At 44.6% G+C, this 19,971-nt stretch overlaps 1 protein-coding gene across 13 annotated transcripts in view; it reads right to left on the bottom strand.

Annotated features, from left to right (window-relative positions):
* The window catches only part of cacna1aa (calcium channel, voltage-dependent, P/Q type, alpha 1A subunit, a), a 174,699-nt gene that overhangs the window by 51,446 nt on the left and 103,282 nt on the right, over positions 1-19,971 (bottom strand). For all 13 annotated transcript variants that reach the window (XM_071397673.1, XM_071397663.1, XM_071397572.1 and 10 more), the window contains 7 exons: positions 12,087-12,186; positions 10,713-10,873; positions 10,365-10,505; positions 9,926-10,127; positions 7,479-7,643; positions 6,388-6,498; positions 4,850-4,933 (listed from right to left, as the gene is read on the bottom strand). In XM_071397673.1, the coding sequence (XP_071253774.1) occupies positions 4,850-4,933; positions 6,388-6,498; positions 7,479-7,643; positions 9,926-10,127; positions 10,365-10,505; positions 10,713-10,873; positions 12,087-12,186 (964 nt within the window). The remainder of the gene's footprint in view (positions 1-4,849; positions 4,934-6,387; positions 6,499-7,478; positions 7,644-9,925; positions 10,128-10,364; positions 10,506-10,712; positions 10,874-12,086; positions 12,187-19,971) is intronic.

Raw genomic sequence — 19,971 nt, 5'->3', positions numbered from 1 at the left:
CAACGCTCTAACCACTAGGCTACCTGCTGCCCCCCACATGAGGCTACCTGCCGCATGTGACAAATTAAATTTGATTTGATTTGAGTAGTAGTAGTAGTAGTAGTAGTAGTAGTAGTATGAGTAGTAGTAGTAGTAGTAGTAAATAGTAATAGTAGTAGTAGCAGTAGTAATAGTAGCAGTAGTAGTAGTAGTAGTAGTAGTAGTAGTAGTAGTAGTAGTAGTAGTAGTAGTAGTGGGTGCAGGGAACCGATTTTCTTGTAAATACAACCAAATGCACTGATCCTCAAGGCAAACGCACCACCACACAATATGGAGCTAGCTAGATCACAGCAAGTTAACCAGGTGTCAACGCAACGCAGCAAAGCTGACAGCTCTCCTCCACAAGGGATTGGCTCGTTTTAGTCCTGTGACACTATAAAGTCAGGTTCGATTCCATTTCAGTTCACTCAATTCAGGGGATAAAATGAGATAACATTTAATTAATAAAATAAAAAATTGTCCACTGTTGCTTTAAGAAGTCAAGTCACCTCCTGAAATAACAGAATTTACATGGAATTGAACCCAACCTTTCTTGCGTCACAGTCAGAGAAAGGGGAGGGGGAGTGGGGTTCTGGGTTGAAGGACAAACTGCAAATATATTGATGATATTTAGAAATATACTTGTTACAAAGTTCTAATGTTGATATAACAGTGATAGCATTACTATAATTCCATATTCATAGGGCGAATCATACGACTCGTCTTGCTCAAATTATTACACACTTAATGGTGAAAGCATTTGTAAAAACCACTACAGAAATTAAACTGTACTTGATTACTGTAAACTATGTTTGTGATGCTCACTGTCCTATGATGTGCATGGTCCTTCAACCCTCTACCAAGGGAAGGGTTCTGGGTTAGAGAGGGCTTGGCAGTAGGCACATTCAGCTCCCATCAAGAGCATGTCCACTATGGTATTGCAACACAAGCCTATGTGCGTGTATTTATTTAGCTATGTACTGTTGTATGTGTGTATATGTGTGTGTAGGTCAGTGTCCATGTATGTCTGGGTGTGTTTAACTTATCTGTCTATGAGTAGTATACGTGTGTGTCATCCCTGCCAGAGACATGCAGTGGGGCAGCATGCACCGTAGCCCGGTCTGCCATGGGTGAAGCTTTAGACCCAGTCACTCTGTGCACTCCTGTCACACCTTACTCCCCTGGCTCTCACAGACACTAGCATGCATGTGTGTGTGTGTGTGTGTGTGTGTGTGTGTGTGTGTGTGTGTGTGTGTGTGTGTGTGTGTGTGTGTGTGTGTGTGTGTGTGTGTGTGTGTGTGTGTGTGTGTGTGTGTGTGTGTGTGTGTGTGTGTGTGTGTGTGTGTGTGTGTGTGTGTGAGATTGCTTTTAAGGAATGTAAGTGGTGCATGTCTAGTGATTGTGAGAGTATTGTCCACAGGACAATGGCTGTGTCCTAATAGGCTTGACCAGCTTCCTTTCCTTGTTCCTTTCCTACATTACCACAGATCTGATAGAATACTTTTACAACACATTTGTTCTTCCTTCCCTCCTTGAAATAATCACTGATTGAACATGATCAGATTAGCGAGAGCAGGAGTTCCACCACATAGCTACATAAAGGTAACTGCCAAAATAGAGGAAACACCAACATAAAGCGTTGTAGTAGGGTGTTGGGCCACCACGAGCTGCCAGAACAGCTTCAATGTTCTTCCATGATAAAATTCCATTACTCCTGTCTCAGGCGTCGCTCCATTTTCATGCTCATCAAACCATTCAGTGACCACTCGTGCCCTGTGGATGGGGGCATTGTCATCCTGGAAGAGGTCACTCCCATCAAGACAGAAAGGTTGAAAGGGTTCATTCAGAAAGGCTGTGTATTTATTGGCGTTTACCTTGCCCTCTAAAGGGATGAGTGGACCATGCCAGGAAAAGCACCCCACACCATAACAGAGCTGCCAGAAGCCTCATTTACTCAAGTGTTTCCTTTATTTTGGATCAGATCAGTCAGATCGGTCAGATCAGTCAGATCAGAGCTGTGATCACCTCAAGGAAGGGAGGAAGGAAGGATGCATTTGAACAGTATTAAATCAGAACCTGAAGGGTATTAGGACAATGACAACTGGCCATTTCCAAATTGACCTCAAGCCCCTCTAGGCCTATCGCATGTGTAGATCTGAAAGCATTGGATTGGTATCAGTAATCTGACAACGAACCCATCCAGATAGGATAGGTGGAATATTTGCTAAATCCTATCTGATCCTTTTAGATCTATACAAGGGGTAGTCCATTTGGGATTGGTCGAATGTCTCTGTCCGGTGACTGGGAGCAGGAGGTCAGTCGAGTCATCTTGTCAAACCTGGGTCAGAGATCAAAGGTCAGGGGTCACTGCCAGGGTGAGGAGTCGAGCAACATGCATCACCACAGCCACACCAGGAAATGGATGCAGTAATTCAAGTATCTCCAAAAAAGTACAAACCATCTACATGTGGATGTTGCAGATTACATGGTTTATAGCGGCATTTTTGGAGGTTGATTTAACAAAGAGTGCGATTGGCCAGGCCAGGTTTCATGGATGGACACATAGTGCATTTTGATTGGATGAATTCGTCAGAAGGGAGAGGGACGAAGTAGTTGCCATTAAGTAGCGTAGAGTTAAAGAAAGCATGTAAAAAAAGATAAAACAGGAAATGAATTGTCATTATGTACACTCATTATTACTGAGTTCAGTCATAACACTGCCTCCATACATACAACAGTTCAGTCATAACACTGCCTCCATACATACAACAGTTCAGTCATAACACTGCCTCCATACATACAACAGTTCAGTCATAACACTGCCTCCATACATACAACAGCAGGGATATCAACGACTAGGAAACCGATGAAGTTCCAAAAATATATTATGAGATTACTCCTAACATGACATTACTCCTAACATGAGATTACTCCTAACATGAGATTACTTTTAACATGAGATTACTTTTAACATCCACACACTAACAAGCTTCCATTGGGCTGCGAGGAAAATGAACATGATTGTGAAGTCGTGTGTTTGAATCAGCGCAATGGCAGCTACAGCTTTAACTTGAGCTGACCCAAATTAAAGGCTGCTTTGATGGACTACCACTGGACTGATCCAAGAACAGGGCTTGCTTTTTCATGTTCAAAGGTCCTTCTCGATCCAATGGTGTCTCGGACTGATCTCAGGTCAGTTTAGAGAGGAGGAACCTATTCCACCGGATTCTTATGCCATTAACATCCACTGCCAGTAACACCTAGTAGGACGGCTTATAGAGCATAGTTGGGGACAGGAGTTTTTCCTCACCATAAGAACTGACAGGAAAAACGAGGGTCTAGTTCAAGTCATGTAGTCAGGAAAAACTCTTGCCACTACTAAGATATTTTGTAATCATAATATACATGATATAACATTATGTCAAAATACTATACCCATTGAAATAAAAGCTGATTTAATTTCTATGATTATGCCTGTGGTCACCAACCTTTGTCATGCAGAGCTACATGATGTTCAATTTTGTTCCAGCCCAGCAGTAACACACCTGATTCAACCAATCAACCAATCAAGGTCCCGATGAGGAGTTAAAGGTTTAATCAGATCTGTTGGTGCTGGGCTGGTTATAAAAGCATATAGCTCTCCAGGACCTGGCTTGATAGAGTTTAGGTGTTTTTAATGGAAACAAAGGGTATAGCTGTCAGGACTGTCTCAGAGACACACAACATTCAAAAACAATATTCATATTTCATAATATGGTTTATAAAGGCATTACAACACACACACACACACTCGCACACACGCACGCACGCACGCACGCACGCACACACACACACCACATTACCTGCCTGAATAACTAGTGTGTCTACCTCATTGGCTATCATTTTTCACTATCCAACTGGTTGCTAAGTGGTTGCCTGGCTAGAGGAACAGTCTGATTGGCCAGATTGTTTTGAGGCTGGTTATTTGATTGGCTGTCAGGTTGCCTAGCATGAGTGAGTGTGTGTGTGTGTGTGTGTGTGTGTGTGTGTGTGTGTGTGTGTGTGTGTGTGTGTGTGTGTGTGTGTGTGTGTGTGTGTGTGTGTGTGTGTGTGTGTGTGTGTGTGTGTGTGTGTGTGTGTGTGTGTGTGTGTTAGTCTCCTGAGTGTTGTCAGTGGTGGCTGGGCTACCATGATCCAGGTCTCTGTGCTCTGCTCTCCACCAACTGGGACAATTATATAAGGCTTTCAAAATATGTTCATGCTTCACTGAGCAATGCAAGATCCTGTACACTACAGTCTCTGCCTTTCTCTCTGCTTCTCTATGTGCCCTTGCTCTCTTTCTATCTGTCCCCCCCCTCTCTCTCTACCTGTCTCACTCTCTCTACCTCTCTCTCTCTGCCTGTCTCTCTCTCTCTCTGCCTGTCTCACTCTCTCTCTCTCTGCCTGTCTCTCTCTCTCTCTGCCTGTCTCACTCTCTCTACCTCTCTCTCTACCTCTCTCTCTCTCTCTCTCTCTACCTCTCTCTCTACCTCTCTCTCTACCTCTACCTGTCTCACTCTCTCTGCCTGTCTCACTCTCTCTACCTCTCTCTCTCTCTCTACCTGTCTCACTCTCTCCACCTATCTCTCTCTCTCTGCCTGTCTCTCTCTCTCTCTACCTGTCTCACTCTCTCTACCTCTCTCTCGCTCTCTGCCTGTCTCTCTCTCTCTGCCTGTCTCACTCTCTCTACCTCTCTCTCTCCCTTACTCTCTCTCTCTCTCTCTGCCTCTCTCACTCTCACACTCATACCACTGAACTTGCTGACACACCCTTTCCCTTTCCCACTGTTAATTCCCCCTGCCTCCTCACTTACCCCGAGCTCAGTCACTAAAATATCTGTAATGCTGCCCAGGACTGTCACACAGTCAAAAATGTTCCAGGCATCTTTGAAGTAATTCTGTGGGCAGAAGAGAAAGAGGGAGGGGGAAGGGAGGGAGGGAATCAGAGAAAGAGTAGGAAGAAAGGAAAGAGATTGAGGAGAGAAAGGATAAAAAAGGTGAGTCAGTGTCAGAAGGCAACAGGCCATAGATTAGACAAGATAGAATGAACGTCAGTTATGCCATTTTGAAGTCATTCCAGCAACATATATGACCAGAGTCTGAGAGAAAGAGAGTTAGTTGGTTGGCTGGTTGGTTGGCTGGTTGGCTGGCTGGTTGGTTGAAAAAGAGAAGGGATCCCAGGATTGTGGTACATACTGTATTGTGACTGCTGCTGCAGTAGAAGCCCTTTGTTGGGTGCCATGTATAAGCCTGCAGCCAAACTGTGCATTAGGACAGAACTAATTAAAACACCATACTCTCTGTGCATTAGGACAGAACTAATTAAAACACCATACTCTCTGTGCATTAGGACAGAACTAATTAAAACACCATACTCTCTGTGCATTAGGACAGAACTAATTAAAACACCATACTCTCTGTGCATTAGGACAGAACTAATTAAAACACCATACTCTCTGTGCATTAGGACAGAACTAATTAAAACACCATACTCTCTGTGCATTAGGACAGAACTAATTAAAACACCATACTCTCTGTGCATTAGGACAGAACTAATTAAAACACCATACTCTCTGTGCATTAGGACAGAACTAATTAAAACACCATACTCTCTGTGCATTAGGACAGAACTAATTAAAACACCATACTCTCTGTGCATTAGGACAGAACTAATTAAAACACCATACTCTCTGTGCATTAGGACAGAACCAAATAAAACACCATACTCTCTGTGCATTAGGACAGAACTAATTAAAACACCATACTCTCTGTGCATTAGGACAGAACTAATTAAAACACCATACTCTCTGTGCATTAGGATAGAACTAATTAAAACACCATACTCTCTGTGCATTAGGACAGAACTAATTAAAACACCATACTCTCTGTGCATTAGGACAGAACTAATTAAAACACCATACTCTCTGTGCATTAGGACAGAACTAATTAAAACACCATACTCTCTGTGCATTAGGACAGAACTAATTAAAACACCATACTCTCTGTGCATTAGGACAGAACTAATTAAAACACCATACTCTCTGTGCATTAGGACAGAACCAAATAAAACACCATACTCTCTGTGCATTTTCACTAGGCATGTATGTCCTCTTTGTTCCTGTTCCACTAAATCTTTACCATCCCTAAAATCCCTGACTCTCCTTTTTATTAGTCTCTCTCTGACTCTCTGACTCTCTGACTCTCTCTCTCTCTGACTGACTCTCTCTCTCTCTGACTGACTCTCTGACTCTCTCTCTCTCTCTCTGACTGACTCTCTCTCTCTGACTGACTCTCTGACTCTCTCTCTCTCTGACTGACTATCATCATTGGAAGACGTGTGTGACACACTTACCAGCACTCCAAAGGCGATGATCTTGAGCACACACTCCATGGAGAACAGCGAGGTGAACACGATGTTCAGGTTGGCCAGCACAGCCTCGTAGGCCGGAGAGGCTCCGTCGTACTACACACACACACACACACACACACACACACACACACACACACACACACACACACACACACACACACACACACACACACACACACACACACACACACACACACACACACACACACACACACACACACACACACACACACACACAAACACACACACACACACATGCGCACACACATGCACGAATATTTGAACATGCATGCATATACAAATATATGCACATAGACATACACAAGTACACAGAAATGCACAATAACACAAATACAGAGACAGAAATAAATGCATAAAGGAAAATGACAAATATCATCCAAACACACACAGAGACACAGACAACCACAGACAGAGAGGAAGACACATCCAAACACACACAGAGACACAGACAACCGCAGACAGAGAGGAAGACACATCCAAACACACAGAGACACAGACAACCACAGACAGAGAGGAAGACACATCCAAACACACACAGAGACACAGACAACCACAGACAGAGAGGAAGACACATCCAAACACACAGAGACACAGACAACCGCAGACAGAGAGGAAGACACATCCAAACACACACAGAGACACAGACAACCACAGACAGAGAGGAAGACACATATGAAGACAGATAGAGACACTCACACAGGTTAGCACACACAGAGGCAGAAACATTAGTTGAATCAGATAGATAGATAGATAGATAGATAGATAGATAGATAGATAGATAGATAGATAGATAGATAGTTGATAGATAGATAGATAGATAGTTGGATAGATAGAGAGAGAGAGAGAGAGAGAGAGAGAGAGAGAGAGAGAGAGAGAGAGAGAGAGAGAGAGAGAGAGAGAGAGAGAGAGAGAGAGAGAGAGAGAGAGAGAGAGAGAGAGAGAGAGAGAGAGAGAGAGAGAAAGAGCGATAGAGAGACTACGTGTTAAGTTATGTGTGTGTGAGTGAGGGTATATATGAAGTGATATAATCAGGGTGTCCAGGCTTGTTGTACCTTCATCATCAGTACGATAGTATTGAGCGCGATCATAGCCATGATTGTATACTCGAATGGCGGTGACACCACAAACTCCCACATGCGGTACTGGAAGCTTTGCTTGTTCTTGGGCATGTGTCGCGTCAACGGTTTGGCATTAATGGCAAAGTCTATGCAGCCTCTCTGGAAACACACACATACACAGACAGACAACAATGGGTTAATATCTCACTGAAAGTGCTGTGGTCTTCAACCCTGATCCTGCAAACCCACAGGATATGTAGGCTTTGGTTCTAAAGATGAGAAGATATTCAGCAACTCTTGGTAGGACCGTTATGACACGGTCCGAACCATGTCATCATATGTCATAACAGCTGACATAACTTGTCATAACCTGTCATAATATGGTCATAACACTGTCATTACCCATATATGTCACCTGTTGTGACATATATTTAATTATTTTATGGCTGGTTATGACACCTACATAAGAGTGTCAAAACCCACATTTATTCAAATGTGTTTTTTTTCATTTGTTCCATTTGTTTGAGTTCCATTTGTTAGAAAGTTTGTAACTTAAATCCTTTGTTGTTGTAATGAATTCTTTACAGTCATGTTTTTTCCCCATCATATTTTAAATGTTTATTTAATTTTTTACATTTTATTTCACCTTTATTTATCCAGGTAGGCTAGTTAATTTACAACTGCGACCTGGCCAAGATAAAGCAAAGCAGTGCAACACAAACAACAACACAGAGTTACACATGGAATAAACAAACGTACAGTCAATAACACAGTCGAAAAAAAAGAAAGTATATATTCAGTGTGTGCAAATGGCGTGAGGAGGTAAGGCAATAAATAGGCCATAGTAGCAAGTAATTACAATTTAGCAGATTAACACTGGAGTGATAGATGTGCAGATGATGATGTGCAAGTAGAAATACTGGTGTGCAAAAGAGCAGAAAAGTAAATAAAAACAATATGGGGATGAGGTAGGTAGATCGGATGGGCTATTTACAGATGGGCTACGTACAGCTGCAGCGATCGGTTAGCTGCTCGGATAGCTGATGTTTAAAGTTAGTGAGGGAAATATAAGTCTCCAGCTTCAGCGATATTTGCAATTCGTTCCAGTCATTGGCAGCAGAGAACTGGAATGAAAGGCGGCCAAAGGAGGTGTTGGCTCTGGGGATGACCAGTGAGATATACCTGCTGGAGCGCGTGCTACGGGTGTGTGTTGTTATCGTGACCAGTGAGCTGAGATAAGGCGGAGCTTTACCTAACAAAGACTTATAGATGACCTGGAGCCAGTGGGTCTGGCGACGAATATGTAGCGAGGGCCAGCCATTTAGAGCATACAGGTCGCAGTGGTGGGTGGTATATGGGGCTTTGGTGACAAAACGGATGGCACTGTGATAGACTGCATCCAGTTTGCTGAGTAGAGTGTTGGAGGCTATTTTGTAAATTACATCTCCGAAGTCAAGGATCGGTAGGATAGTCAGTTTTACGAGGGTATGTTTGGCGGCGTGAGTGAAGGAGGCTTTGTTGCGGAATAGGAAGCCGATTCTAGATTACATTTTGGATTGGAGATGTTTAATATGAGTCTGGAAGGAGAGTTTACAGTCTAACCAGACACCTAGGTATTTGTAGTTGTCCACAAATTCTAAGTCAGAACCGTCCAGAGTAGTGATGCTAGTCGGCCGGGTGGATGCGGGCAGCGATCGGTTGAAGAGCATGCATTTAGTTTTACTAGCGTTTAAGAGTAGCTCTTAGGCCACAGAAGGAGAGTTGTATGGCATCGATTCAACATTTCCTCCAGGTTGGTTCAACATCATTGAATTGAAATGACATGGAAACAACATTGATTCAACCAGTGTGTGAACATGTATGTTATTGTTATAACCAATGTGTTTCAGAAAATGCCTTCATCAGGCTTTTGTTCTAGCCTAGAGCTTAAACATTTGACTCAACTATTTGAGACCTGCGGGACTAGGTTACACCACTGGGGGGGTTGAACCCCGGCCATCTATTCTTAAGGAGAGCATACTAGTCACGTCCCAACTGAGCTATTTCCCTTGGATGTTTTTGTCACACTCTTAAAAGCCTGGGGTTGTTACAAATAATAGCTACAATTTTTTTACAATTCCCGAGTGGTGCAGTGGTCTAAGGCACTGCATCTCAGTGATAGAGGAGTCATTACAGACCCTGGTTCGATTCCAGCCTGTATCATAACTGGCCGTGATTGGGAGTCACAGAGGGCGGTGCACAATTGGCCCAGTGTCGCGCGGGTTAGGGTTTATGCCGGGGTTGGCCGTCATTGTAAATAAGAATTTGTTCTTAACTGACTTGCCTAGTTAAATAAAGGTTAAATATATATCTTTTTTTAAATACAGTATCTTTGCCATCACTTTTTCATGTCATTCTTCTCCAACCTCTCTGCCTTCTCCCTCCTGTCCCTCTCTTCTCACCTCGTTTTTCTCTAAACTGTAATCCTCCATCATCTTGTCTCCTTGCTCCTGGAAAGTGATGATGATGAGAGCTACGAAGATATTGACGAAGAAGAAGGGGAAGACCACGAAGTACACCACGTAAAAGATGGACATCTCCATCCGGTACCCCGGGCTCGGGCCCTGATTCTCATAGGTCGCATCCACTGAATGTTTCAGCACCCTGGTGGAAGGTAGAGAGGAGAGAAGGATGGTTAGGATAGGGGGGTGGGGCGGTTGTGTTTGGCTGGGGGTTGTGTTTATGTGTTTGGGTGTGTGTGTATGTGTGTGTGTGTTTGAGAGAGAGAGAGAGAGAGAGAAATCGTTTGTTTGTGTGTGTGCATGAACATGTGTCTGTGTGTCTATCAGTCTGTGTGTGTGTGCGTGCACGTGTGTGTGTGTGTGTCTGTACTGTACTTACTGCGGCCACCCCTCTCCGGTAGACACGGTGAAGAGGGTGAGCAGGGCCCAAAGCACGTTGTCGTAGTGGAAATCGTACTTCTTCCACTCCCGCTTCTGCGCCTTCACTTCATTATTCCGCTCATAGACTAGATATTCGCCCCTGGAACACACAACAGATTGTTCATACTTAATACTGTGTGTGTGTGTGTGTGTGTGTGTGTGTGTGTGTGTGTGTGTGTGTGTGTGTGTGTGTGTGTGTGTGTGTGTGTGTGTGTGTGTGTGTGTGTGTGTGTGTGTGTGTGTGTGTGTGTGTGTGTACATCATGTGTCCATACAGTATGTGTGTCTTCATGAGTGTGTCTCCTGACCTGCAATCGCGCTCAAACTCTTTGGACTCGTCAGTACAGTAGAAGAATCTTCCTTTGAACAGCTGCACGGCCACCACAGCAAAAATAAACATGAAGAGCATGTAGACGATGAGGATGTTCAGGACGTTCTTCAGGGAGTTGACCACACAGTCAAACACAGCCTGGAGACACAGAGATACACAACAACACAGTCAAACACAGCCTGGAGACACAGAGATACACAACCACACAGTCAAACACAGCCTGGAGACACAGAGATACACAACCACACAGTCAAACACAGCCTGGAGACACAGAGATACACAACCACACAGTCAAACACAGCCTGGAGACACAGAGATACACAACAACACGGTCAAACACAGCCTGGAGACACAGAGATACACAACCACACAGTCAAACACAGCCTGGAGACACAGAGATACACATCAACACAGTCAAACACAGCCTGGAGACACAGAGATACACAACCACACAGTCAAACACAGCCTGGAGACACAGAGATACACAACAACACAGTTAAACACAGCCTGGAGACACAGAGATACACAACAACACGGTCAAACACAGCCTGGAGACACAGAGATACACAACCACACAGTCAAACACAGCCTGGAGACACAGAGATACACATCAACACGGTCAAACACAGCCTGGAGACACAGAGATACACAACAACACAGTCAAACACAGCCTGGAGACACAGAGATACACATCAACACGGTAAAACACAGCCTGGAGACACAGAGATACCCAACAACACGTTCAGACACAGCCTGGAGACACAGAGATACACAACAACACAGTCAAACACAGCCTGGAGAAACAGAGATACACAACAACACAGTCAAACACAGCCTGGAGACACAGATACACATCAACACAGTCAAACACAGCCTGGAGAAACAGAGATACACAACAACACGGTCAAACACAGCCTGGAGAAACAGAGATACACAACAACACAGTCAGACACAGCCTGGAGACACAGAGATCCACATCAACACGGTCAAACACAGCCTGGAGACACAGAGATACCCAACAACACGTTCAGACACAGCCTGGAGACACAGAGATACCCAACAACACGTTCAGACACAGCCTGGAGACACAGAGATACACAGAGATACACAACAACACAGTCAAACACAGCCTGGAGACACAGATACACAGTCAAACAAAGGCACACAGCCCATCTGTATGCGACTCGACTGGGGCAGAGTCTAAAAAGCCAGAAAACCCTGTACAGATTTAAACAAAGGTTAACGATGAGACAAATAAGAGGTCTAACAGCCTGGACACTGTAAATGTTTATCAGAACGGTGGATGTGGCTCTTAACAGACAGTAATAAACGTGGTTAGAGTTGAACGTACCTTGAGCTTTGGAAGACGCTTGATAGTCTTCAGAGGTCGCAACACTCTCAGAACCCTCAGAGACTTGATTGTGCTGATGTCTTTCCCCTTACTGCTCCCCCTGTTTCACACACACACACACACACACACACACACACACACACACACACACACACACACACACACACACACACACACACACACACACACACACACACACACACACACACACACACACACACACACACACACACACACACACACACACACACACACACACACACACACACACACACACACACACACACACACACACAAACAGTCAGAGAGGGAAGGGGCGGCACATGGAGGAAGCTGGCGTAGTCCCTCTTGATTCAAATAGAAGAGAGAAGAAGTAGTAGGAGACCATTCCTAGAAGGTAGCTGCTGAGTTAGCTCACTGACAGGAACTCAGACAGGGTTAGTTGACATAGCATGCTGTATTATGACAGACTACTTCTACAAGGTTAAGTTGCACGGTACTTTCAGCTTTCTGTATGCTGTTACATGCTATATAAAAATGGATTGTTCCATTCAAACTACTCTCAACAACTCTAGCACTGTGCAATGCATCATCCAACACTAAGCAAGGTGGCTGAACCCACGGACACATGCACTGAAATACTGAAACAGTGCAGTCTACTCGTGCTGCTTTGAAACCTATAGCTTCCCATGCTGTATTGAAACCTTGTTCTCCATTGCTAGCTAGAGGAATGGGGAACTTTTCTACAGAGAGACACTAGCTCTACCAATCCCCTCCCCAAGCTGGTTTCATAGCATAGCCCAAACAGCATGACATTGTGTCTTGGTCTTTGGCAAAGACAAACATATTGTGCAGGCATTTCTGGAATGAAATGCCAAGCCAAACCTCTTTCTTTTTTTTAGAGGGGAGACTGTGGACATGCTAACATGTGTGGGAGTGGACAGGATTCCCTCTGAGTATCTGGTCATATAGAGAAGAGAGACTAGCCCTAGCACCTGGTTGGTGGAGGTAACCCTGTCCCAATTGCATATAAGATCTGAATGAATAACTAACTAGCTGGCTAGCTAACTAGGTGACTAGCTGACTAACTAACAAACTAACTAACTTGCATCTCAGTGAGAGATGACTCCAGATTTCTCCCTGGGTCTTCCCTACTCAGCCTCAGGGGGTAAAAGGTCAGCTGTGACCTCTCCAAGGTCAGGGGTCATGGTGGGGGATGCCTGAGGTCTTCTAGAACCTCCTGCTGCAGCTGTAGCTGTTACACCAGATGTAAGGCTACTTACTGGTGGCTGACTGTGTGTGTGTGTGTGTATGTGTGTGTGTGTGTGTGTGTGTGTGTGTGTGTGTGTGTGTGTGTGTGTGTGTGTGTGTGTGTGTGTGTGTGTGTGTGTGTGTGCGTGCGTGTGTGTGTGCGTGCGTGTGTGTGTGTGTGTTTACACATCTGTTTCTGCATATGTGCAGGTATGTGTGTGTGTTTACAAAATGTGCCTGTGATAGCGTGTGTGTGAGTGTTTGTTTGCATGGATGCGTACAGTGGGGTAAAAAAGTATTTAGTCAGCCACCAATTGTGCAAGTTCTCCCATTTAAAAAGATGAGAGAGGCCTGTAATTTTCATCATAGGTACACTTCAACTATGACAGACAAAATGAGAAAAATAAATCCAGAGAATCACATTGTAGGATTTTTTATGAATTTATTTGCAAATTATGGTGGAAAATAAGTATTTGGTCACCTACAAACAAGCAAGATTTCTGGCTCTCACAGATCTGTAACTTCTTCTTTAAGAGGCTCCTCTGTCCTCCACTCGTTACCTGTATTAATGGCACCTGTTTGAACTTGTTATCAGTATAAAAGACACCTGTTCACAACCTCAAACAGTCACACTCCAGACTCCACTATGGCCAAGACCAAAGAGCTGTCAAAGGACACCAGAAACAAAATTGTAGACCTGCACCAGGGTGGGAAGACTGAATCTGCAATAGGTAAGCAGCTTGGTTTGAAGAAATCAACTGTGAGAGCAATTATTAGGAAATGGAAAACATACAAGACCACTGATAATCTCCCTCGATCTGGGGCTCCACGCAAGATCTCACCCCGTGGGGTCAAAATGATCACAAGAACGGTGAGCAAAAATCCCAGAACCACACGGGGGGACCTAGTGAATGACCTGCAGAGAGCTGGGACCAAAGTAACAAAGCCTACCATCAGTAACACACTACGCCGCCAGGGACTCAAATCCTGCAGTGCCAGACGTGTCCCCCTGCTTAAGCCAGTACATGTCCAGGCCCGTCTGAAGATTGCTAGAGAGCATTTGGATGATCCAGAAGAAGATTGGGAGAATGTCATATGGTCAGATGAAACCAAAATAGAACTTTTTGGTAAAAACTCAACTCGTCGTGTTTGGAGGACAAAGAATGCTGAGTTGCATCCAAAGAACACCATACCTACTGTGAAGCATGGGGGTGGAAACGTCATGCTTTGGGGCTGTTTTTCTGCAAAGTGACCAGGACGACTGATCCGTGTAAAGGAAAGAATGAATGGGGCCATGTATCGTAAGATTTTGAGTGAAAACCTCCTTCCATCAGCAAGGGCATTGAAGATGAAACATGGCTGGGTCTTTCAGCACGACAATGATCCCAAACACACCGCCCGGGCAACGAAGGAGTGCCTTCGTAAGAAGCATTTCAAGGTCCTGGAGTGGCCTAGCCAGTCTCCAGATCTCAACCCCATAGAAAATCTTTGGAGGGAGTTGAAAGTCTGTGTTGCCCAGCAACAGCCCCAAAACATCACTGCTCTAGAGGAGATCTGCATGGAGGAATGGGCCAAAATACCAGCAACAGTGTGTGAAAACCTTGTGAAGACTTACAGAAAACGTTTGACCTCTGTCATTGCCAACAAAGGGTATATAACAAAGTATTGAGATAAACTTTTGTTATTGACCAAATACTTATTTTCCACCATCATTTGCAAATAAATTAATGAAAAATCCTACAATGTGATTTTCTGGATTTGTTTTTCTCATTTTGTCTGTCATAGTTGAAGTGTACCTATGATGAAAATTACAGGCCTCTCTCATCTTTTTAAGTGGGTGAACTTGCACAATTGGTGGCTGACTAAATACTTTTTTGCCCCACTGTATGTGTATGCCTGATCTCCATGAGCAATATTTCCTAGGACTCACTGCCTCTCTCCGCTGTCTCCATCTTCTCTCTAGCTCCAGCATGACCAGCCCCCAGAACCTGTGGCTATTACTGCTGCTGTATCTACACTATCACACTTCCCCCTTCTCTTCACTTGATTCACTTGGTTCACCTATTACTCTGCGTCCTCTGCTTTCTTTATTCTCATTGTCTGTTCTGAGTCACTTAGGATTTGCTTTAGACTTAGTTCAGACTCACACATGAACGATTCACATTTGATTCATGTTGAATTCACTTGAGTCGTATGTTAGTCAGAGCTGTTCCACAGAGAGAGCAGGGTGAACGACAGAGAGAGCGAGAGAGAGAAAGAGAGAGAGAGAGAGATAAAGACACGTGGGCGACAGAGAGAGAGAGATAAAGACGTGGGCGACAGTGAGGACGGACAGATTTAAAAAAGAAAGAGAGGAAAGCCGTGTGATCGGAAGGACAAGCAGTCAGAGTGCAGCAGAAGAGAAAGAGAGAGAGCACAACTTTACCCGCTACTGCTCCTGTTGGTCCGGAACGGAGAGATCAGAGAGGGTCAGAGACAGCGAGACAGAGGAGAGAGAGAGAGAGAGAGAGAGGTAGGAAAGAAAGAGACAGAGAAGGAGAGAAAAACGGGACAAAGGGAAAAGGACGGGTTTGAAGGAGGAAAAACATCCATATGAGAGACAGAGAAACAGAAAAAAGAGTGCAAGGCCTGCGTTTTGTTAGATCCCTCCCCTCTCACAAACACATATATCTTTAACCTCCTCAACATACACACTCCTAGCTACCTGTCTGTTTGTCTGTCATATCTTCAACCTCCCCAACATACACACTCCTAGCTACCTGTCTGTTTGTCTGGCATGGGAAGTTATAAAATTCAATGCTAGTTTCGTGGCTAAACAATCTATGACTTTGTTGAAGCCCATTATCACACACACACTCACACTCACACACACACACACACACACACACACACACACACACACACACACACACACACACACACACACACACACACACACACACACACACACACACACACACACACACACACACACACACACATACAGAGAGAGAACTCTATAACTGGGACACAGCACCAAACTAATGTCACCATCGACGCTTAACATCACTGATGCTTTAACAATTCCATAGGGTCAACTAAGGGGAACATCCATGTTAGTAACCATAGTAACCAATATAGTAACCAATATCAAACCACTTCCCTTCCAGTCATCTGATTGGTCCACTAGTGTTGGTGTGTACCAGTTTCGACCTATCAGTATCCTGCCTTGGGAAGGGCATTATGTTCAGGCACAGCGGTTCTTCTATTTATTTGAGAGGCATGCAGGATGACGGCATGAGCCCAGATACCACCGATCAGCAGGCCAGACACTGGATGCCAGAGTAATTAGATCAAAGTGGTGATACAGATCTCAAATGGGAGTACTCGTTCTATCTGCAATGCTGCTTGATTTCCACCAATTGAATAAAGGCACTATCTTTATCTGTTACAGTCTGCTTTGGCCCTGTGAGTTTCACTGTTATCTGACTGATCTATCAAAGTCTCTGTCTGTCTGTCTGACTAATCTATCAAAGTCAATGTCTGTCTGTCTGACTAATCTATCACAATCTCTGTCTGTCTGACTGATCATTCAGTCTCTCTCTCTCTCTCTGTCTGTCTTGCTGTCTCTCTGACTGATCTATCAGAGTACCAGTCTCTCTGACTGATCTATCAGAGTCTGTCTGTCTGTCTGTCTTGCTGTCTCTCTGACTAATCTATCAGAGTCTCTGACTATCTGACTAATCTATCAGAGTCACTGTCTATCTGACTCATCTATCAGAGTATCAGTCTCTCTGACTAATCTATCAGAGTCACTGTCTATCTGACTAATCTATCAGAGTCACTGTCTATCTGACTCATCTATCAGAGTATCAGTCTCTCTGACTAATCTATCAGAGTCTGATCTGTCTGTCTGTCTGTCTGTCTGTCTGTCTGTCTGTCTGTCTGTCTGTCTGTCTGTCTGTCTGTCTGTCTGTCTGTCTGTCTGTCTGTCTGTCTGTCTGTCTGTCTGTCTGTCTGTCTGTCTGTCTGTCTGTCTGTCTGTCTGTCTGTCTGTCTGTCTGGACCTTTGTCAAACATTCCATTATACCCTGAGACTAAAAACGCAGGCCTAACACAGACAGTGAAACACATGAACATACATATACACTCAGATGGACACACATATATACAGTATGCAACACACACATATACATACAGAAAGACACATATATACATGAAATACTCAAACACACACACACACACACACACACACACACACACACACACTTGACAGTGACACACACATACACACATAACATGGCAGGATCAGGGGGTCAGTCCCACAGACAGGGGGTGCCACTGCCACCCTGGAGCACCGGCCACTCAGAGGAAGAGTAGCATGAAGTTGTCCCTAGACACTGATCTAGGATCATATTCGTTTTGACCAGCCTAACAGGCAAGGTTAGGATTTGTGGGAGGACAATCTGGTCTTAGATCTGTGGTTTGATGCAACTTCTACCTTGAGCATCCCAATATTCCTACAAATCATCCTTTCCTTCATCTCCTTCACATGACTGCAGATGTGAAATGATTGGATAGGTAATTGTAATGATGCTAATGCTAGCTGGGCAATGCTAACATTCTGTGAACCTATCCAATTGGAGATCAGGAAAACGGAGTGAGGAGGAGAAGAATGAATGTAAAAGGGATTGGTGAACAGTTTGTTTCTCTCCACAGGAGCAGAGTAAAGGAGTGAGGGATGGAGGGATGGAGGGATGGAGGGGGGGAAGGAGGGAGTATTCTGCAGGCACATCCAGGTATCTTTTTCTATCTTTCTCCATTAAAGGAGAAGAAAACTTGCATGCCCACTGTAACTGTAATCTGTAGCCCCTCTCTATGGAGGGGAAGCAAAGGGTTAAGCAAAGGGAGCTAGTGTTAGGGACTAGGGAGTAAGGGTGGAAGAAAGGGACCTTCCCTGAGGAGGTATAAGACATGCTTGAGAAGATACAAAGCGGAGTGATTTCTGTTTGCGAAACACGCAACACCCCTATCAGCTAATGAATGATCATATACTCAGAGCTATGATAGGTTCTTCATATGCATTACAGAAATGACTGTTAGTTATAGCCATTCCCATTCTTAGATGCATGTACATGGACCTCACGTATGTATGCATGCTTATGTGCACCTCATCCTCATACCCGGGCTTTCCTTTAGTTGGGCTTTCGATTCCATTTTGATTCAGTCAATTCAGATGATCCGTTGAAATTGAATGAATGGTTTTGAAAATATCCCAGTATTTTCTTTGAAGGGGTTCAACATTTCAAATTCAATTCCTGAATTGAGTGAATCAAAATGCCCTGGTCGCCATGTTTTTCCATTGTTCAATGATCCACCTGTATAAGGGGACTGGGTTAGCGTGGAAAGACTCACATCAATACTGTCAGAATAACTCATGCACTATGTGTTCAGGTAGCATGTACAATAATCAACTCACAAGCCTTAACCAATTACTTTATATCATGCAACTATGTATAAAATCATTGTAAAATCATATCCTAGGTCTCAATCAACCAGCCTGGAGAAATCTTGGACCCCATTTCAGGTGCCGCGGTATACGATAAGAGGTCTGGATCATGAAAAAGCTAACAATTCTAGCACAGTCCAAAAACAACCTACCCAAATTTTAGCATCACACCCAACCCAACCAAACAGTCTGTTGATCTATCCTGTGTCGGTCCAGGTAGTCACATTAAGACTCAGCATCTCTTTTCAAGAGGGTCAATGTATCAATGTACTATTCCAAGAACTACACCTCTCTTCACTCAACCCCACCTGCCCCCACCCCCACTCCAGCCCTAACCCCCTTGTCTCAACCTTAACCCTCTTCTTTTTTACCCCATCCTGATCCCGGCTACAACCCCAGCACTTCTCTTTGCCCACACCCCCAGCTCCCATTCCATTTAACCTTAGACCCAGCACTTCTCTTTCCCCACACCCCCAGCTCCCGTTCCATTTAACCTTAGACCCAGCACTTCTCTTTCCCCACACCCCCAGCTCCCGTTCCATTTAACCTTAGACCCAGCACTTCTCTTTCCCCACACCCCCAGCTCCCGTTCCATTTAACCTTAGACCCAGCACTTCTCTTTCCCCACACCCCCAGCTCCCGTTCCATTTAACCTTAGACCCAGCACCTCTCTTTCCCCACACCCCCAGCTCCTGTTCCATTTAACCTTAGACACAGCACTTCTCTTTCCCCACACCCCCAGCTCCCGTTCCATTTAACCTTAGACCCAGCACTTCTCTTTCCCCACACCCCCAGCTCCTGTTCCATTTAACCTTAGACCCAGCACTTCTCTTTCCCCACACCCCCAGCTCCCGTTCCATTTAACCTTAGACCCAGCACTTCTCTTTCCCCACACCCCCAGCTCCCGTTCCATTTAACCTTAGACCCAGCACTTCTCTTTCCCCACACCCCCAGCTCCCGTTCCATTTAACCTTAGACCCAGCACTTCTCTTTCCCCACACCCCCAGCTCCCGTTCCATTTAACCTTAGACCCAGCACTTCTCTTTCCCCACACCCCCAGCTCCCGTTCCATTTAACCTTAGACCCAGCACTTCTCTTTCCCCACACCCCCAGCTCCCGTTCCATTTAACCTTAGACCCAGCACTT

This window comes from Salvelinus alpinus, chromosome 1 (assembly GCF_045679555.1).
Source record: "Salvelinus alpinus chromosome 1, SLU_Salpinus.1, whole genome shotgun sequence".
NCBI lineage: Eukaryota > Metazoa > Chordata > Actinopteri > Salmoniformes > Salmonidae > Salvelinus > Salvelinus alpinus.
Note: the sequence above shows the minus strand (reverse complement) of the source record. Positions and strands in the feature narration are given on the sequence as shown.